At 37.4% G+C, this 22,268-nt stretch overlaps 1 protein-coding gene across 4 annotated transcripts in view; it reads right to left on the bottom strand.

Moving 5' to 3' along the window:
- Window positions 1–22,268, bottom strand: part of rasgrf1 (Ras protein specific guanine nucleotide releasing factor 1) — an 82,039-nt gene that overhangs the window by 10,626 nt on the left and 49,145 nt on the right. For 2 of the 4 annotated variants that reach the window (XM_087293221.1, XM_087293222.1), the window contains exons 9-18: window positions 21,741–21,859; window positions 19,914–20,095; window positions 19,164–19,227; window positions 18,127–18,269; window positions 17,923–18,005; window positions 15,554–15,802; window positions 7,289–7,659; window positions 3,963–4,082; window positions 695–865; window positions 494–600 (exon numbers count right to left, since the gene is read on the bottom strand). In XM_087293221.1, coding sequence (XP_087149347.1) covers window positions 494–600; window positions 695–865; window positions 3,963–4,082; window positions 7,289–7,659; window positions 15,554–15,802; window positions 17,923–18,005; window positions 18,127–18,269; window positions 19,164–19,227; window positions 19,914–20,095; window positions 21,741–21,859 — 1,609 coding nt within the window. The remainder of the gene's footprint in view (window positions 1–493; window positions 601–694; window positions 866–3,962; window positions 4,083–7,288; window positions 7,660–15,553; window positions 15,803–17,922; window positions 18,006–18,126; window positions 18,270–19,163; window positions 19,228–19,913; window positions 20,096–21,740; window positions 21,860–22,268) is intronic. The other 2 variants (XM_087293223.1, XM_087293224.1) reach the window with 1 other exon arrangement.

Here is a 22,268-nt window from a genome sequence, read left to right as displayed (position 1 = left end):
TTTTGACGAGAAGCCGAAGTGAACAGCGATTATTGGTCCATTTGGAGGAAATGAGAAACTACTTTTTTAGTCGAATTCTGGAATTTTTGCTTTTATTATGACATGACAATATATACTGAAGGAAAGCCTAGTTGGAGATTAAAAATGTGATTTGATTGGAAAAGGTCTGGAAGCTTCATGGTCGTGCTAAATGTCACTGCTATTGGTGGTGAAAATGCAATATTTGAATGCTTGTATTTTCTAAATATTAAATTTGTCATTATTTTAAAGCCCGTTAGTTAAACTTACTGACAAAGTAAGTTATAAGACTTGTCTATTGTTTCTATCACTCAGAAAACATTTTATTTCAGTTTGAAGTCAAATAAAAAATACATATTGTATAAAAATAGATATTAGAAGTATACAAAAGTGTTGAATTTGGACCCAGAAACAGTTGTTTCTGTTTAGTCAAGTCTTGTGTTAGTATATGATTTTACACTGTACTCAATCTCACCTGTGAGTGTTTGGACACCCAGTGCCTGAGGACATTGAGGACTCTGTTAGTTGCTGCTCGGCGAATCACAAACTCCTTATCTCCGTTCCTCTGATCCGTAGGGAACCCTGATAGCCAATCAAAATTCACATTGATTTCATTTCTGCCAGGCAACAAATACCCACAGCCTATGGGAGTTTGAAACAGCTTGCTGAATCTTACCTGTGCTTGCCAGAGACATGCGGCGGTACTTCTCCTTGGTTGGCGTGCCCTCGTTGGCACCTGCAGTGGCGATGGCGAAGGCAGAAGCGGCAGACAAGGCGCTACGGTTGTTATCCAGCTCCCGGCAGGATGACATCACCATGCCATTATTGTAAGAGAACAGAGAGAATTCTGCTCAAAGAGAAAAACAAGCAGAACAAACATGCTAAATGAACATTTGGTGTGTACACTTTACAGAATTAAAGACTGCACTGCAAGGGCAATAACTATTATGATCATGATGTTTTTAATAATCATTCCAAAACCAATATCTGAGTCCACACCATAACAGCTATGACACAGAAGAACAATATTGTTGTGATCACTTTTAAAATGGCCTTTTTTCCAGCTGAAGAATGATAAAAACATTGAAAGCCAATCAGAATCCATCTGGCTTTTAAAAAGAGTAAGAATTTAAAGCAGCAGGCAGCATATCTGGAATGCACAAATATCATAAACAAAGTGATAATGTGAGCTTATTATGAATGCTAATAAACTAGTATAAGTCAGAATTATTAGCCCCCCTGAACTATTAGACACCCTGTTTATTTTTACCCCAATTTCTGTTTAACTGAGAAGATTTTTTCAACACATTTCTAGACATTATAGTTTCAAAAACTCATTTTTAATAACTGATTTATCTTATCTTTGCCATGATGACAGTAAATAATATTTTACTTGATATTTTTTAAGACATTTCTATAAAAAGTAACATTTAAAGGCTTAACTAAGTTAATTAGGTTAACTAGGCAGGTTAAGGTAATTAGGCAAGTTATTGTATAATGACAGTTTTTTAACTGGCCTAATAATTTTGCCTTTAAAAAGGTTTTAAAAAAAAAATAAAAGCTGCTTTTATTCTAGCCAAAATACAACAAATAAGATTTTCTCCAGAAAAAAAAAAAATATTATCAGACATACTGTGAAAATATCCTCGCTCTGTTAAACATCATTTGGGAAATATGTAAATATTCATTCATTCATTTATTTTCTTGTAGGCTTAGTCTCTTTATTAATCTGGGGTCGCCACAGCAGAATGAACCGCCAACTTATCCAGCAAGTTTTTAAGCAGCGGATGCCCTTCCAGCCGCAACCCATCTCTGGGAAACATCCACATACACATTCACACACACGCTTACTCAATTCACCTGTACCTGTGTTTGGACTGTGCACCCGAAGGAAACCCACACAAATGCAGGGAGAACATGATGTAAATATTAAAATATTTTTTTAAAATAATTTTTAATAATTCTGATTTCAACTGTGTCTGAATAACCCTTTATACAGGTACTCCAAACGAAATATGAGATTTTATATCTTTTTCTTCAAGGGGTAAGACTGAAACTAGATATTAATGTACAAAAACAGCATATGTGTTTTGGTGCACTAAAATAAATCAATTTTAGTGCAAGCAAATTTCACAATGTACATTGGCAATTAACAAATTTAGAAGTGAACATTTGAAAAAAAAAAAAACGGTTCCAGTTTTAGCATTTTTATAAATAAAGTTTATTCATTCATTCATTCACTTTTCAGCTTAGTCTCTTTATTAATCGGGGGTCGCTACAGTGGATTGAACCAACAACTTATCCAGCATGTGTTTTACAAAGCGGATGCCCTTCCAGCTGCAACCCATCAATGGGGAAACATCCATACACTTTCATTCACACACGTACACTAGGGACAATTTTAGCATACCCAAATTCACCTATACCACGACTTTGGACTTGTGAGGGAAACTGGAGCCGAAACCCACGCGAACATGGGGAGAACATGCAAACCACAGAAATGCCAACTGCCCCACCTGAGGCTCGAACCAGCAACCTTCTTGCTGTGAGGCGATCGTGCTACCCACTGCACCACTGTGTCGTCTAAATACATTTAATTAAACTTTTTTTCTTAAAATTTTTAATTTACCCTCATAACATTTAAAAAATGCAGTATTTTAAAAATCTTTTACTCTTAAGTGTTTAAAATGTGCAGTATTCTTAAAACGTAATAAGTGCAACATACCTAAAACTCATCTGCCCCTAACCACAGATTAAATGTGCCATGAAAAGATTAAGGAAATGTACTGCGCTTCAGAGTTCTTCGCCTTTAAGGGTCCAGCAGGTGTAAAATAAGACAAGATGGACTCATGCAGAAATAATGGAGGCAGTGACATTATCTCCACAATGGATAATCCTCCCATGATGACATATGAAAATGTCACAAACATCCATTGCATCTTACGACTGTGAGAAAAAGAAAGGGAAAAAAAAAAACTCTACCCAGATGGCCTGCGCCTGTCAGCAGGACCAAAATAAGCACTTACTTCCATACTGTTAGATTTGTACTTGTAAGCACTTTCCCCAAGCTAATGCATCATGTTATGGTATGAAAAACTTCTTTTAGCAAAAACGGCGATGCTGCTGCAATGATGTAGTGTACGGAAGTATCCAGCAGGTGGCAGTGCGAAACATAAAATCACAGACTGCGTCTTCATCAAGACAATAGGCTGGGCTCTGCTTCTCAAGATGGTTGAGACTAAAAATAGCTCATCATTTCACTAAGATGTATGTCTCAAATACACTCTCAGAGAATAACAAAAGCAGCATTTTAAAGGAAACAAGCTTGTTGTTGTGTGCCTCACGACAGATTTAGAAAAGAAACTGCTCTGTTGTTCTATTAAGCTTGAAAGAAAAACTGCATCACAAAAATGAATCAATTGGGTCATTGTTGACCTCTGAACCTGCATATAGTTTAGTTTTAAAAGCAAAGAGATGGTATTGTCAGAGAATCGACCGCACAAACAAACCAGGGGTGGCACAGAGAATACATGCTAATGGTTGCTATGGCACAAGTTTTCCAAACACCTACTCACGCCTCCTTTGGCGTTTCCCTGAGCTTGTTTTTTTTTTTTTTTTTTGAAACCTACAGAATTAATGAGATTTTGCATGAATCGTGTCTTGCGAGGTTTCCATCTCTGTCCAAAGAATCACTTTGTTTATTGCGAATCACATCAGCACCTCACCGACATAAACATTTTACTTATAGCTGTGCCTGGATCATTGATTTAAACACTCTGTCTATCGAAACAGCTAGTCTGCCATTTTGAGCCATTGATAAATGCAACATTTGGCTGGTCTGAAGGGTGCAGGTGGCTTGTCAGCGTGAGATGCAGGTGCTCTGGTTTTCATGTCAGTGAGCGATAACAACATGGCAGGGAAGACTAGGACAGAGTGTCTTCTACCTGAGGAGTTTTTGCATTTGACGTTTTTGGGAGTGGTGGGTGATTTGGTGGGCGACACTTCAGCCTCTGCCTCATCACTCTGGATCTGGTCATTATCGCTTTCCTCCCTCACTGAATTGTCTAGAAAAAAAAGTTATCCAAATACATATATCAGACAAACGAAACACAAACTCACCATATTATGAAAGTTATAAATGAAAACATCATTCTTGTATTGAAGACTACCTATAATAATAGTGCATCTGTAAAATATTTATGGCGTTTCACTTTTTCTAATTTTTTTTTTTGTTACTGCCTTATTCCAAAACGGATTAAATTAATTTATTTCCTCAAAATTCTACACAGAATACCCCATAATGACAATGTAAAAAATATTTTTTGAAATTGTTGCAAATTCATCAAAAATAAAAAGGCTGAAAAATCACATGTACATAAGTGTTCACAAACTTTGCTCAATACTTTGTTGATGCACCTTTGGCAGCAATTACAGCCTCAAGTCTTTTTGAATATGATGCCACAAGCTTGGCACACCTGTGTTTGGGAATTTTTGCTCATTCCTTTTTGCAGTACCTCTCAAGCTCTATCAGGCTGGATGGGAAACGGCAGTGTATAACCATTTTCAGATCTTTCCAGAGATGTTCAATAGGATTTAGCTCTGGGCTCTGGCTGGGTCGCTCCAGGACATTCACCGAGGTGTTGTGAAGCTACTCCATTGATATTTTGGCAGTGCGCTTTGGGTCATTGTCCTGCTGGAAGATGAACCCCAGTCTGAGGTCAAGAGCACTCTGAAGCAGGTTTTCATTTAGGATGTCTCTGTACATTGCTGCATTCATCTTTTTCTCTATCCTGACTAGTTTTCCAGTTCCTGCTGCTGAAAAACATCCCCACAGCATGATGCTGCCCCCACCATGTTTCACTGCAGGGATGGTATTGCCTGGTGATAAGCAGTACTTGGTTTTCTCCAAGCCTAACACCTGGCATTCACTTCAAAGTGTTCAATTTTAGTCTCATCAGACCAGAGAATTTTGTTTCTTATGGTCTGAGAGTCCTTCAGATGCCTTTTGGCAAATTCCAGGAGGGGAGTGACTTCTGTCTGGCCACTCTACCATACTCTACCATACAGGGTGACACGGCTCCTTTTTAAAATCGTACATTTTTGTACGACTGAACTCATACGAATTTGTATGAATTAGCCACTAAACTGACAAACCTTAAAATACTTATGTTTCCTTGTGAGATCATGGCCAGCTCTAGCAAGAGTCCTGGTGGTTCCAAACATCTTCCACTTACGGATGATGGAGGCCACTGTGCTTATTGGAACCTTCAAAGCAGCAGAAATTTTTCTGTAACATTCCCCAACCTTGTGCCTCAAGACAATACTGTCTCGGAGGTCTACAGACAACGTCTACAGGGTCTTCATGCTTGGTTTGTGCTTTGACATGCACTGTCAACTCAGGGACCTTATATATACAGGTGTATGCCTTTTCAAATCATGTCCAATCAACTGAATTTACCACAGGTGAACTCCAATTAAGCTGCTAAAACACCTCAAGAATGATCAGTGGAAACAGAATGTACCTCAGCTCAATTTAGAAACTTCTCAATTTTAACTTCACACGAATGTACATGTGATTTTTCAGGTTTTAAATTTTTAATAAATTTGCAACAATTTTAAAAAATCTTTTTACACATTGTCATTATGGGGTTTTGTGTGTAGATTTTGATTTTTGAGTAAATAAATTCATTTAATCCATTTTGGATTAAGGCTGTAACAAAAAAATTTTGGAAAAAGTTATTAACAGTTTCTGTTGTTAACAGAAACTAATTAGAAACATAATAAATCAAGGTTTCTGCAGGTTTCACAAAGTAAAAATTTAAGACGTTTTAAGACCTTTTTAAGATCATTGTGAATTTAAATTTCAGACTTAAATGGTCAAAACAAGCAAACCCCAGTTGTATGCATACACATTTCACATATAAATCTTTAAATACTATAATAAACAAAATCTCTGTCTGTCCAGGCCAGTTTCCTTACCATATACGGACTATAAATACACAATTTTTAAACAAATGTTATTGTAAAAATGGTAAATAAACCATATTGGAAAATAGAGTTATGAATAGAGTTTTGTTAAAAGTTCTATTGAGATTAATTGTTGGTTATTGGGTAGCTTTTTTATGGACAAAGGACAATTGAAACCTGTTTACAAATATTTAAGATTTACAAGTCAAGATTTCAGTGAATTAAATACTTTTTAAGACCTAAAATGTAGTTTTTGAAATGTGAGACATTTTAAGACTTTGCAGACACCCTGTGCAAACACTCAATGTTAGTCAATGTGAGTAAGTCCATTAACTACTTATAGCATACACACATCACTGAGATGTCCAACCCATGCTCATTCTGAACACGTACAGCTATATACATTTCTGGAAAGGGCCAAATAAGTCATAGGAATTAAGTTTTTTTGCAGTTCTTGTTTTCGCGAATCCATCAGAGGCCACTGTGTACGCTTTTTGAGATCTCAAATTTTCCTTGTGAGTGCCAATTGCGCCTGCTGTTCTCACGTAAATCCAGAAAAAGAAAAGGCCTTGCCCGATTTTACCATGTTTTCAGATTTTACCACATTCTCACCCTGTTATTTACTTGATTATTTTATTTATTGGCATCTGTTTTTGTCTTACCCGTTTTCTGAAACTGTTCTTTGTCGGATTCAATCCCTATCTTCTAGGTCAACACCTCTCTGCATTTCAAGTCCACTGACAAACATGGTGAGTAACTGGACAAACTGGTAACAGCAGGAAAACCATCCATATTGAGGTAAACGGTCAGCTGGTAAGTGGCCAGCTAGTAAGCGCAAAAAGAAACAACAACTTACCACCCCGTAGCATTCGTTTTATAGACGAAATGCAGCCATACATACTGACTACATAATTTGCGATCTCCAGAAATGTATACAGGGCTACGTTTTCAGAATGAGCATTTGAATTTGCATTTGGAAAACATATTATTACAGTGTTTTCTCATCTGCAAAACATACATTAGACATACATTTTTGGATGTTTATTACACTGCAAAAAGTGATTAGTTGACTTTACTTAAAAAAAAAGAGAGTAAACTTCTTGCTTTATAACTAATCGCTTTTGACAGTGTAGATGTTTAGAATATGTCTATTTGATGTTTGTGTTTACATCAGTAAGCCAGGCCTTGTTTTCTGAGTTTAGAGTAGAGCAATTAAATTTCTTTAAGCAACTGATTTTAATAACTTATTTTAACTGTCTTAAAAAATAAAAAATAAAATAAAGGAAAGAAAATTTGAACACACCTTGTTTGCAGAGAGAAATTTCATCGGCCTTGTCCGTCTTGCCCTCTCCCTCGTCGGGGATCTTGCTGGTGATGGGACTGGACACATAGAGCTTGTTGATGTCCAGAGTGGTCTTGCTGAAGGGGGACATGGTAGAGTACATGCTTGCATAGCCATTGGAGGAACAGCTGAGGGCTGCCAGATCCAGAGCCTTCCCTCCGGTGATGATGGGGATGTTGAGGGACAGTTTGCGGCGGCGATTGGGGGATGAAGTCTTAGTGATGGCCAGTGGCGGTGGGGACGAGAACTTGCGGCTGGCACGGGGCGACTTGGGAGGCTCTCCATAGAGGAGCTTGTTGTTCTGGCTGCTCGCAAAAAACAGCTCCAGGGATCTGAGTGTGAAAAAGAGCAGGATGGAGAGTCAATTTAATGATCCTGTTGTCTTTATTTAAAACCTCAGTCTTAATAGAGTCAGACATAAACATGCGATTTCAGATAAGGAATTTCAATGTGCATTTTGATGGAAATTATAATTGAAATTCAGTAAGACTACATTAAATAATTCTCTGAGTATACTATAATTAAATAAAAGTAAAGTCATTTATAGCCTTAAACATATCATTGAAGTAAATGCTGTTCTAATGAACTTTGTGTTCATTAAAGGATCCTGACAAACAATTTCATCAAAAAAATTAGGCATCACAAAACTTTTTTATCTCAGATAATAATAAGAAATATATCCTAAACCGCAAATGAGCCTATTAGATTGATTGACCGGGCTGAGGATGCAAAAAAATTTCAGCTTTGCCATAACAGGCATTAATTAACAAATAAAAAATAAGGCAATATAAATTGTATTATTATTTAACTGTTATATAATAAATATATTACTGTTAATCTTACATTATAAGCTTTAAATTGCTGTAAAAATCCAACTTGAAATAAGTTGAAATTACTTGATTTGTTTTTCAATAAAATCATCAAAAAAATGTCTGTACAACCGTATTTAACACCTTTACCTTACTGAAATCAAAATTTTCTTCATTAAGTTAAAAAGTTTTGTTTTTCACCCAAAAAAGCTTCTGACAACTTGTTACGTTAAGTTGAGTTAATCTCAGACCGCCTCACTTGAAAAAGTAAAGGTCGCAGTATTTGCAGTACTAACCCTAACAACAACAACAACAAAAATGACATTAATGTCATTATTATTAACAACAACTAAATACCACTGCTCTAATGTTTAAGTAATTTGAAGTTATTAGTCATTAGTCATTTTTCTTTTTTTTCTTTCTTTTTTTATGGGGGTTAATTTGTTAATTAGAAAAAATCAAATAAAAATTCAAATGCCTAAAAAGATCAAACAATAAATTGAACTTTTATAACCACAACCCACATGATAACACTCAAATAATAAATTAAAATGCATTCTCAAATGAGAAATTAAATGTATTTGATATTTAATTTTCATAAACAACTCTGTAAAATCTTGTAATGAAAAAATGACAAATCAAATGCTCAAACAAAAAACAGTTTCTGATTCCTCCTGATTATACACACAAAAAATAACAAATAATTTTAGGTCATTGCAGCTGATATTTTTAATAGTGGAGTGAACAAGAAAAAGCAAAAGGAAATAAGGACTATGTTTTTTGTTATTGTACTGGCATTTTTTCAGTGTAGATTATTTTATTTAATTTATTTAATTATATTATTTGTTTTAATTATTTTATACTTAAATTTATTAAACTACAGTATTTTATTTACAAATATCAAACAAATTTTTTTTAATAAAACATAAACTAATAAACATATGCATTTAATGCTTGTTTTACATGCATTTTAACACACTTCCTAGAACTCTTTTGCAGCCCCAAGGTCGCAATTATAAAAACCCCTCATAAACTATAATGACAATGTGACTTTATGTGACTAAATGATCCACACAGGCAAATACATTTTCAATTTGAATCAAACCTCACGTTCAATAAATGCCTTTTTATATTGTGGTTGAAGCTAACTGACCAACCAATTGCAACCAATACAAACAACATTGATTATTTTCTCTCCACCATCATCACAGTCTTTAAAACAACAAAATTCTCCTCTAAATCAGCACAAATTTAGAAAACCACCACAAGCCGTCACCACCCTAGTAATAACAACATCAGTTACGTATTTGCCTCTGATTGCAGCTCATGATTTTGCTCATAATGGTTTCCCGATGCTCAGGCTACATGAGGCTCTGAGAGAGAAAAGCGTCTCTGCGGAGCACAAACAGCCTACTCTTCACATCTCTCTATAAGGCTGGAGAGCATTGCAGAGAAGCTTTCCCACACATCGAGCCATCGAGCCACCCCTACACGTCACACCGGCACAGAAATAGCCCCTCTTATGACAGTCTGGGAGAGCGTTGGAGCGCCGGCAGGGCAGCGGCGCGGGGGAGATGCAGTCTGCCCAGGGGAGAGTGGGTGCTGCTGGCTGTGGGTGTGTGGGAGGTCCCCGGCTCTTACCCATGTGCCTGGATCTCCGTCTCTGGAGCCAAAAGGAGGAGGAGACGCGAAGAGCAAGACAAAAATATAACATGTGCACGCAAGAGAGAAAGAGAGAGAGGCTGTAAAACGTGCACACTAAATATTTCATCCTGCAGATGCGGCACGAGTGGAGGGTGGAGGGTGGGGTCCTGCAGCAGGCGACAGAGCCCCGCTGAGATGCTTCAGTCAGGCGGGCGCGCAGGCCATGAAGCAGGGCCCAATTACTCCCGTTTCCAGCAGAACACACACATACATAGAGCCAGGCGACATGCATTAGTGTGACCCCTCGCAAGCCTTTAGCAACTCCAGCACGTCGCACTGCCTTCCCCTTTGGCTTTCTCTGTATCTCACTGTCTTTTCTCTTCTTTCATCCCATGTGCATGCAGACGTTCGCTCGATCTCGATATAGGGTAACACACATTGCTGTGACCTCTGTGCTGTCTCATTCTCTCTAACATGAGAACACATATATACTGTAACACTGCTGGATTAAGAGCGATACTGTGTTTACTGTACTGTATATGCATGTGAAATATCCAATAAAACACATCCAGACAAACCTGAGAATTTAAGGTGAAAATGAGCAGAGACCTCATGATATGATACTTATGTCCAGTGTTGGGTAAGTTACTTAAAAAAAAAATAGTTTACAAATTACTGACTACTACTGAGGCGATGCAGTGGCGCAGTAGATAGTGCTGTTGCCTCACAGCAAGAAGGTTGCTGGTTCGGGGTTTCCCCCACAAGTCTAAAGACATGCGGTACAGATGAATTTACTTTTAAAACATAAAATATACCTATAAAAGTACAAAAGAAACTGCAGCTCTTTCAGTAATTTAATACTCAGTGAAAAACTTAACAATGGGTTGATCACAGCAGCTTGACATATTCAAAAGGGTCAAAGAGTTCATCCAAAACTTAAAATTTTCTCATCATTCTCTTGTTCCAAATCTGTTTGTCTTTTTTATTTGAACACAAAAGAAGGCGTGAAAAAAAATGGATACCTGTAACCACTGACATCCATAGTATGCAAAAGCACGGCAGTGTTTGGGTGTTTTATGTTTGTCTGAGGTAATTAGTAGAGGTGTGAACCTATACTGGTCTCACGGTTCGGTTCGGTTAAGATTATCATGCCTTCGATTCGGTTCAATTCGATATCACGGTGCATCACAGTGCATTGACGATGCTTTACATATACAGTATTATATTTCAGGGGGGAGGCTATAACATGCTGCCTGTATAAATACACAGACACACAGCACCACACTGTCTCTCATTCAAACACATACACAAACATAGACAGCACCAAACAAACAAACACACACACACACACTTAAGCCCTCGCAACAGGAAGAGCTCGCGCTGAGCGGAGCAGAAAAACGAAAAAAAAAAATAGAAGCACTTTTCCGACGGTCCCTTACGGACAGCTCCTCTCAGCGTGAGCTCTCCCGGCTAAACACATATTGCGAGGGCTTAAACGGAGCAATGCTCGTAATGTCGAGCGAAAAAAAGAAACACGTCAAAAAAGAGGTTTTTGAGTTATTGCCGTCTATAACTGAATGTGTGTCAGGAATATTGAAAACAAAACCAACTGAACCGCGCACATTTCTGGCGCCCCCTGGATTTACAGCGCCCTTAGCATTTGCCTATGGTGCCTATGCCACGGGCCGGCCCTGAGTTGGCTGTGTTGTAAATACTCACGCTCACCTCCCTCGCGACAGAGCGCATAGGAGATAAATGACGTCAGTACATAATAACCGGTTATGATTATTACTGAACCAAAACCGAATTATGCGCGTCTGCATCGCGGTGCACCGAAGAAACAATTAATTTTGACACCTCTAGTAATTAGTCTACCTAAATGTTTATATTCCGTACAAAGTATGAAGCTGATTCCGGTCAGTTCTTGTTGTGTCACTCTTTGTTTTCAACTGGTCCACCTGTAGAATGCAAAATATGCAAAAGACACAATATGTGAATGGCCAATAGGCAGCCACGCTTCTCTTTACATAAAAAATGTACTTTTACTCCTGCACTTGTACAACAGTTTTATTTAGCCTGTTTAGGCTGAGTTGGACCGCCGTGTTTTTGGGTACCAGTGTCCTCGTTGGTAACGAGTATTTTCATAGAATGTTTTCTGTTTAAGTGCTTGAACAAGTGGCTGGTCCAGTTAAAAGCATTTGAAAGTTCTTAGAGACTGGACATAGACTGCATTTCACAGCAATATTTTTGTTTTTTATGCTAAATGAAATCAAAGTAATGTCTGTATTTCCACTTGAAGAACCAAGCACTCTTGTCAGCAGCCATTTCAGCTCACGTTCTCCAGCAATTTAAAAGCGTATACTTATTTACTGATGTTGAAGCGGAAAACGTGATTTAAAAGAAGCATTTTTTTCTTCTAAAAACTATTATTGTATTGCAAGTAACGCAATTACACTGACCTTAGTAACTGTAATCAAATTACACAAATTTAAAATGCAATTCATTACATTACTGCGTTCCCCAAATTATAATTAGAATACCCAACTCTGCTTGTGTCATAATACAATATTATTATGATTTGAAATATATAGGGAAATATGTCTGTGAAATAGTGCATTTTATTACTTTTTCCTACTTCAAATGCACTGCAATTGTGTTTCTGCATTGTAAAATGTTACTGCCACAGACCAACACTTTAATGAAAATGAAAAGCAGAGCAAAGCAAAGCAAAGCAAAGCAAAGCAAAGCAAAGCAAAACAAAACAAAACAAAACAAAACAAAACAATAGAAAACAAAACAAATCATCCTTTAGTGGACGGTAAAGATATTGGTTTAATTCAACCACTCTGTTGTGGATATGTAAACGAACTATATTGGTAAACCCCACATAATCAGGTTAAAATATCTGTGCTAAATGACATAAACAATAACTAACATGGAGTGTAGAAATAATTATCAAAATGAAGTAGTGAAACTTTCTTTCAAGATGTCATTCATACATTATACATTACACATGTGCAGGATCACACCCAAACAAGATATGCTCCAACAAAGAAGGGCAGTCTTACTTTTTGCCATTGACGCACAAGATAAAACTACATAAACTCTCTGAAAGAGGTTAAAACTCTCAACAGTGCAGCTCCACATCCCACACTCTCTTTAGTTTCACGAGTTATACTGTATGTAAAGGAGCACTGTCATTGGCTCTCATCTCATGTGCACTCAGGTTGTGTAGGAGCGTATCATAAGTATCACATACACATGATTCTTCAGTTACCAATGCTGTCTTTTTCATATAAATAATTTATTGGTGAAATATCATTACTATCATCCGTGTAATGATATTGTAGGGAGAGCAGGGACAAAAGTACCATTTTTAAAAGTAATTTAACAATTAATATTTTTGCTGTGGTAACTAACTAAAACAACACAACATTCATTCATTTTCTTTTCGGCTTAGACTCTTTATTAATCTGGGGTCGCCACAGCGGAATGAACCGCCAACTTATCCAGCATATGTTTATGCAGCGGATGACCTTCCAGCTGCAACCCATCACTGGGAAACATCCATACACACTCATTCACACACTATAGTCAATTTTTAGCATACCCAATTCACCTATACCACGTCTTTGTCTCTGTGGGGGAAACCGGAACACCCAGAGGAAACCCACGAGAACACGGGGAGAACATGCAAACTCCACAGAGAAATGCCAACTGACCCAGCAGAAGCATGAACCAGCGACCTTCTTGCTGTGAGCCGAATGTGCTATCCACTGTGTCACCGCATCACCGTAACACAACATGTGCTAGATTTACTGGTTTAATATTGTTTATTTTAAATATATCTGAATATAAGGGTGCAAGAAGATAGCGTAAATCTTTACACGCAATGTTTGAGAGACTTTATAGACTGCATGTCACTGGATGTTTACTGTATGAGGACTGAAATCACCAAATGAACTTAAACAGTTACTAATGCACTACAGAATGTTATGTTTACACATCCATGCACAAATTGCATGTAAACGCATGAGCTGTTCACATCGTGATACTTAATACTCACTACTCTTGAGCACTTTAAAAAGAGCTACTTTTGCATCTACTTTGAGTAATATTTACAACAGATACTTTTACTCTCCTTGCGCCACAGTTTTGGGCAAGTAATCATACTTTTACTTAAGTATGATTTTTCAGTACTCTTTCCACCACTGGCAATAGGGAAGAGTGGGGATGAAAGTAACGCAGGACGAAAGTAACAAAGCGATTGTCTCTCATCCCTGACAACATTTGCTTTCCAGGCTATAACAGCTCATTTAGCATAAAACCTTTGATGGAGCTGCCAAATATCAAGCAGTTAGGTCCAAATTTAGTTTTTTAAAGTAAATTATTGTAGCTGTACTTTTTTACTTATTACAAGTTGTGTTTTTCTTGTCATGTGTCACGGTAATGATCAGTCTGCAGGTTATTTAGTAGATTTTGGACAATTGTTGCTGTTGACAAGAGATTTTACAAGGATGCTGGTAACAAACAAAGAAATCCATATTTAAAAAGAAAACAAATCTAATTAATTTACAAATTAAGTTTTGTGATAAAATGAACTAACCAAGGGAAAAAGTGTTAAACACATGAAGAAAGGGTGGTGTAAAAAGGCAGTGAAAGCTTAGACTGCAGCTGAAATATCTCAGTAGTTATTTAGCAACCCTCTGCCCTTCATTCATTTATTTATTTTCTTGTCAACTTAGTCCCTTTATTAATCTGGGGTCGCCAAAGCGTAATGAACCGCCAACTTATCCAGCAAGTTTTTATGCAGCGGATGCCCTTCCAGCCGCAACCCATCTCTGGGAAACATCCACACACATTCATAAACTATGCCGCATGTCTTTATACTGTGGGGGAATCTGGAGCACCCGAAGGAAACCCATACAAACGAAGGAGAACATACAAACTTCACACAGCCGAACTAAACAGAGGCTCCCTCTGCCCTTCGTCAATGTAAATAAATATTAGCTACTTCAGTCCAACATCTACATTAGAAGGAGGATGAAGATGAAACCGGGGTGGACATTTCAGCATACCAATGATCGAAAACAAAGCCAAGGAAACTCTCAAATGCAATTAGAAAAATAAAATCATGCTGTAGAATGGCCCAGCAAATCACCTGACTTGAATCTAATAGAAAATACAAAATAAAGATGAGATATGATAGACGAGACCCACAGAACCATCAAGATTTTTACACTCTGTTGAAAAAATCACACCTGAGCAATTCATGTGACTTCATTTTACATATGAGAGTTGTCTATATAGTTTGAGAGTTGTATTTGTATGTATATATATATATATATATATATATATATATATATATATATATATATATATATATATATATATATATATATATATATATATATACAGGCCATTGACTTTTTTTTCTGACTATGGATGTCAAAGGTTACCAGTTTACAACATTCTTCAAAATATCTTCTTTTGTGTTCAACAGAAAAAAGAAACTAGAAAATATTTGTAACCACATGAAGGTGAGTAAAAAGGGAGCAAATGTTCGTTTTTGGACTAAAGAGTCCATTTAATCAACATTCTCGACTGCAGACTGCACTGAATATGCACTGTGATCTGCATACAAACTATTTGCAGTCAGCATCTCTGTGCAGAAATGTCAAGCAAATCAGCTTCTCCCATTTGCCACAATAACCTCAGTGATCTCCTCTCTGTTCTGGAAAAAACAAAAGAAAGGAACAGACATGTGTCTCACCGGGCTGGTATGGCGCTGATGGGCCTTTTGTAAATGGTGATGAGCTTGTCCAGAACGACGTCAGCACTGGTGAACACGCGGTAGGAGTGCAGGAAGGTGTTGAGAAAGTCAATGGAGAGGAAGCGCAGGTCGGTCAGCCTCTCCAGCAGACGCTCCACACTGGCATAGCGGATCTGCAACACCTTGCACGAGTTCATCATCTTACTGAAGCGGATGTCTACGTCATCACAGTACAGACTGGCATCAGACCTAAATAGGTGATGCAAGTAATTAGATTTGATGTTATAATAAAAAGAAACCCAAACAGAATATATATAAACTTTAACAAAAAGGTTAATTAGTTAAAACAACTGATTGACAGCAAAAAACAAACAAAACAAAAAAATTACTTAGATTTTTTTGTCTTGTTTCTAGTCCAAATATCTAAAAATTCTTAAAATGGACAAGCATTTTCCAGACAAACAAAAATAATCTTGTTTTTCCTTTAGACATAATATTTTTTTTGCTTACCCGATTGGCAGATTATTTTGCTTGTTTAAAGGAAAAACTCATTTAATTTTGACAAATTATTTCTTAAAAAAGACAATGGGCCCTATCATATACCTGGCGCAATAAGGCGCAAGATGTGTTTGACACGATTTGTTGCAATCTTCAGACCAGCACAGCCCTAATTGTCGTGTTTTGTGCCACATTGTTTAAATAGCAAATCCATTTGCTCCACTTTGTAGACTCATGGGTGTGCCGGTCTGAAAAGGAGGTGTGTTCAGCTGCATTGTTGACATGTTGCTATTTTGAAGAACTAAAAATAGACTGCGTCATTGACCAATTAAAAGCTGGTCTAAAGTTCAGCACAGAGTGCAAATGCTAACATATTACTTAATACACACAGGATGTACAGCAATACACAAATATCTTTAAAAATGAACAAAAATTAAAGGATTAAAATGTTGCAATTATTTTTAAAAATATATAAAAAAACACAACCCCCGTGCCTCTTTTATGTCCATGACAATTTGCATTTGTATAATGTTGTTGCTATTATTAGCAGTATTATTTAGTATATGCATATTTTAATTTATTTAAATAAAACAAGTTTAGATTTGTGCAGCTGAAGGGTTTTGGAGACGTACAGTATGCATCTCCTTTAGGGGCATAAGAATAGGTCTAGGAATATGAATAAGAATAGAATAGGACGTGTGTTTGGATATAACAGTATATTGATCACGCTTCATTATTATTGTTTATTTATTTGTTTGCTGGAAATTAGAACAGAATTTAGAAACAGTTTTGAAACAAATCTTTGCGCTTAACAAACAAAATTAAATATGTAGGCTAATGTATATTCTCAGTGGAGTGCGTACAACACCGTTTCCTTATCCATAAAAGTAAAGGAGTAAAGTAGAGTAAAAGTAAAGTAAAGGCAAAGTAAAAATGCCGAATGTAGGAGGCTCTTCATTCTTGTACTGCAGATGGTCTGTTTAACTGTTTTCTTGCTAGTAAAGCCTTTAGTTTTTCTACTTACAAAGTCCACCATGTAAATAGCAAATGCGCCATGACATGACACAACTGACTCTTAAAGAGAATGTGAGATGAGTTATTGAGTTATGCTCAATACACACCCATAACTCATTAAGAGTTAGACCATGTGCCAGGGCGCAGAGCGTATTTTTCCATCTTCAAAATGGCAAAGGTGGATTCGGACATGCCCTTATTGCTTTTGCACCGTGCGCTTTAGACTTTAGACTTTTAGATCGTTAAAATAGAGCCCAATATGTATTACTTATCTAGAAAATGGATTTATTTATTTGGAAAGAAAGAAAGAAAGAAAGAAAGAAAGAAAGAAAGAAAGAAAGAAAGAAAGAAAGAAAGAAAGAAAGAAAGAAAGAAAGAAAGAAAGAAAGAAAGAAAGAAAGAAAGAGAAAGAAAAGCTTTTTTGTAGTGTGGCTGAAATTCAATATTTTTTTAAATAACAAATTAAATAATTGAGCATTTTAACTAAAATCGATAAGTGTAAAATAAATATTTGTTAAAATTCATATATACTGTAGATGTTTGTGTAAAATAAATATACTCCAATTACATATTCACTACTTACAGTATATTTACAAAAAAATATGGCCACCCCTATTATCCACACACAGTATATTTATAAAATTGACCGATAAAAAACTCTTTAGTGATAAACTGTAATAATCAAATAACACAAAATAAATATCAAAAAACAACTATAACTTTAATGTAAAATATATTGTTAATAAATAAACACATTTGGATTTTCATTTTACAGAAACTCAGTTCTTATAAACCTTTACAGCCATTTCCAAGTTTAAAAACTTCCAGTAGCTTCCATTGTATGAAGAAACACTTACTTGATCATCTGTGGCACAGTGACTTTAGAGTTCTCCTCAAAGGCGTTCATCATCAGCCCATTACAGCGAATATTATCTATGCACTGCAGAGAAAAAAAAAGAGCATAAGGAGAGTATTTGAAGCACAGCAGGTGAGTAAAAGGCAAAGGTCTTGCCCCAGGACAGTGTAGATCACTCAATATTATCTGATGTGAGTAGACATGCCTGGCTGATGTCACTGGTCCAGGCTGACTTCTCTTGCCGCGAGGAGGCCACCAGGATGAAGGTGAATGACTGGCTGTCTTTGGGCTCCACCACAATCTTAAAATCCAGGTGCTCCATGTCCTGACCGCTCTTCTCTGATTTGGCTGAGGAGAAGAAGAAAACCTAGTCATTCTCTGCAAAACAAATCTAGTAGAAGTCTGTGGTGATTAGATTTGTTGTTGGGCCCACTTTCGTAACATGTCAATATCAGTGGTAAAAGGTCCTTCTGGAATGTGGGTGAGTACAGAGGTTTTCTTTCTGTAGCCAAATGTCAGATCTCATTGTCATTTAATGTAGAGCTATTGTAATTTCTATGAATAGGTGATATTAAACACTTTTAATGCATTCACTTACATCTTTTGGGAAAGAATTAATGCCTTTATTTAGTAAATAGGCATTAACGTGATCATAAGAGTCAGTAAAGACATTTCTTAGCATACAAAAAAAGACTTGAAGTCAATTGACTACCTTAATGTTAAATTGACATCTAACACTGGCTTAAAAAAACACGTCAAAAATCAATTACAACAAAGTCCCGTCTTTTTCCACCAGTGTTAGATGTAAATTTGATGTCACTTTTACATTAAGGGAGTCAACTGAAATCAAATTAATTCACATTTTTGCAATCAATTAGCATTTTACTATCAAATTTCAAGCTTACATGCACTGTAGGGATAACAATTGGAGTGTGAATTTGCCATTTGGAACTGATGCATTCAAATGAATAACATTTTTATGTTCTAATACTTTTTGTATTGTCATTTTTGTGGTATCTGATTAAATATATACAAACCCAAATCGGAAAAAGTTGGGACAAAGTTGAAAAAACCCAAATAAAAAAGTAGTAAAATAATCACGTGATTTGGTTCAAAAAAGGTATGTGTTATGCTCCCAAAAATGCACAGAATACCAGAAATGACTCATCTACAAACAGCTACATAAAAATATTACATGAAAAAGCGACACTTTAAGATGAAATAATGAGTTTTGATACATACACTCGTCATCAGTGCCCTCTGGTTCCTCTATCAGTGTGCAGTCAATGAGCGACACCACTCCGTTCTGCCATCCAGAGACAAGCAACAATCAGACATGCTCTGAGATCTATCAAATAATCAATGGCAGCTGAACTAAAACAGTGATTACAGTGAGGATCTGCTTCTTCAATTTCCCCCAAGACCTGGAGCAATACTGGCTTATTGAGTGTGGCAAAATGACAGTCGGCTGAATGTGGTAATCACTATTTTCTGGCCACAACACAACATTTCACTGATTTACAGTAACAAGAAGCCTTTTATAACAAACACCATCTTTTAACAAATTAAGGAATGGTGTGAATACCATTTCTACTTAAAGTTAGATTTCAAATGGGTTTTACAGTATATCACAATGGGTAATTATGCATAGCCTATGACAGCATAGACTCAGAAATGTGAACATGATAAATATACTTACATTACAGCATACACTTGTAAAAAGTGATTTGTTTCTTACCTGTTACCTTAATAGTGAAAAGTGTGTAAACTTGGAGCTGTTAAGTTGACTCAACTTATATTTATATAGTAACACAAGTTCATTCAAGCATTCACTAATTGAACCTTGGGGGGGAGGGGGGGGTTATGAAGGTAGGGCATACCTGTCCCAATGTTGACAGGTGTGCTCTAGAAGTATTATTAATTAATACAGTAGATGAATTCATATTCATACACTTATTAACGTATTTGATGTCAAAAATAATTAATACTTGCTTGTACTGTATGAGGCTTCACCTTGGTAAGGTGCAGTTTCCCTCCAGAGCCTCTAGTGCAGATGATTAGATGTTTGGAGAAGAGGAAACACTGCCTCTCACCTTCTTTCTTTAGAGACAGAGACCCCAGTCGCCCCCGGGTGATCTTGCCCTTCTCACTCATGGGCACTTGAATCAGAGATCCTGAAAACATAAAGCAGTGGGTAAGAAACCAAGAAGAGTGCATGGGGAAATACACTTTGAACCACATCATTTATTAGCAGAGAAAAATGAATGAAAAATAAATAGCGAAACAAATATGACAGGTGCAAATGACTGTTGTCATAGACTTACACTCCAGCATTGATATATGTCCAATAGGGCTTCATGATATTCAAAACATCGGACATTGCAATATTTCGTTTTTTTCTGCGATATATATTGCAATATGAATAACACTGTATGCCTTAAAGTGTCAGGGTTCTGCCACTCTGGTCTTGTAAATTCTTGTTTTGGTGGCAGATCTCGGACACTACCCGTGTCTGGTCCTGTTTCTGTCTCTGTGTGCGCGCGCACCGTCGTGGGTGTACGCAGAGTGTGCGCGCTCCTGCTTGACGCGGCCGCGCGCGCGCTCTGCGTCGCTCAGACGCGTGCGCTCTTGTACTCGTGTTTGTGTTTTCGTCTGTCAGCAGCGTGGTGTTTCATTCCCAGCGTCTCAGTCTTGTTGGTTTCGGTTTTGGTCGGCGCTGGGATGAAGCATGCATGCTGCGTGTGTGAGCGCACGGTGAGTTTTCATTCATCGTGTGCTCGTGTCTTGCGTCTTTTGTCAAAGCACGTGGCTCGGTGTTTACATTGTGGTCACGTGCTTTTGTCGTGTGCTTCAGTGTTGTGTTATGTGAGCGCATGGCTTGTATTGTCTCTCTGTGTCATGCGCTCTCCCGTCTATTGTCTAGTCCCACCCTCCTTGTTTACTCATTATTAGTTTGTCATGTTCACCTGTGTGTCAATTTACTTTTTGCTTTATAATCCCCCTCATGTTTTCAGTCCTTTGCGAGTTCGTCATCATATGTTGTCGATGTTTACCTGTCTTGCTGTGTCCAGTCCTGCCTTGTCGTGCCTGCCCAGTCAAGTTTGTTTGTTTGATTTATTGTTTGTTGTAGTAGTGTTTTCCCCCTCGGGGTTGTTTATTTTTGCCTTTTATTTTATTTTTTAATTAATAAATCCTACTTCACTCTGCGCTTGGGTCCTTGCTCCTTTTTCCCTTTACCGGAACGTGACATAAATAGCTGTATTTGGAAAGAAATCATTCATTTAGGCTATTCAATAAGCTAAAAACCCTGGCCATTAGCTCCAAGGAGGCTCAATATGGGTCAATCAAACCCTGGAAGTGACAGTAAACATCTGATTATCCCTGGAACGCACTAGGCTCACACTAGGCCTGACAGTGTAAATTTAGCAGGTTTTCCTTGTGTCTTTGAATGCTGTGCTACATCAGTGACATTTCCGATTCCAGGTTTGACTGCTAAAAATGTGATTACACTTGGAAACGACAGAGTAGGTCTGGTCTTTGAACACACTGTGCTCTGCAGAGACTAGTGGGATTATGGTGCCCGATCCTTTGAGTTAACGCTCCGCTTTGTGCCGGCAGGGAAAAGAGGGCAGCACAGAAAAGCTTTGGAGTGGGAATGGGGAGAAAAGGGAAGTTGACAATGAGAGGTGACAAGAGTGACAGTGTGCAGAAAAGAACAGAAGCAAAGGAGAATCCAGTCGTCTTCTTATCAGGGATCTGTGGCCTCTTTCTGTGGAGCTCAGGAGGATAAATGTGTGTTTGTGTGTGTGGGGAGTTCACCTTGTCTGACAAAGGTCTGGCTGGTGTCTAGGAGAATCTCACAGCCCTCCACGATCATGCGCTCGATAGCGAGGTTCTTCCGGATGTTCTCCGTCTCGCTCACCTCATCATGCATGATTCTGTGAAGGCACAACATTTTAACAATCGATGCTGAAAAATTTAAATGTTTAAACTTCATTAAGCATGAAAATGCCACTAGCTCATGCCAGAAATAACAGTAGATTTTAAAGATTAAGGGCTCTATTATGCACCCGGCGCAATAAGGTGCAAGACGTGTTTGGCACAATTTGTTGATATTTTCAGACCAGTGCAACCCTAATTTTCACATTCTGCACCACGTTGTTTAGTTAGCAACGTGGCACAAAATCCATTTGTGCCACTTTGTGGACTCATGGGTGTGCTGGTGTGAAAAGCGCATTCTTGGTGCGTTGCTATTTTGAAGAACTGACATAGACCACGCCATTGACCAAACAAAACTGGTCTAAAGTCCTCACATGCTTACACATTGCTTAAGACACACAGGATGTA

Source organism: Danio rerio, chromosome 18 (assembly GCF_052040795.2).
Source record: "Danio rerio strain M-AB ecotype USA chromosome 18, GRCz13ab, whole genome shotgun sequence".
NCBI lineage: Eukaryota > Metazoa > Chordata > Actinopteri > Cypriniformes > Danionidae > Danio > Danio rerio.
This window is presented reverse-complemented; position numbering and strand designations above follow the sequence as displayed.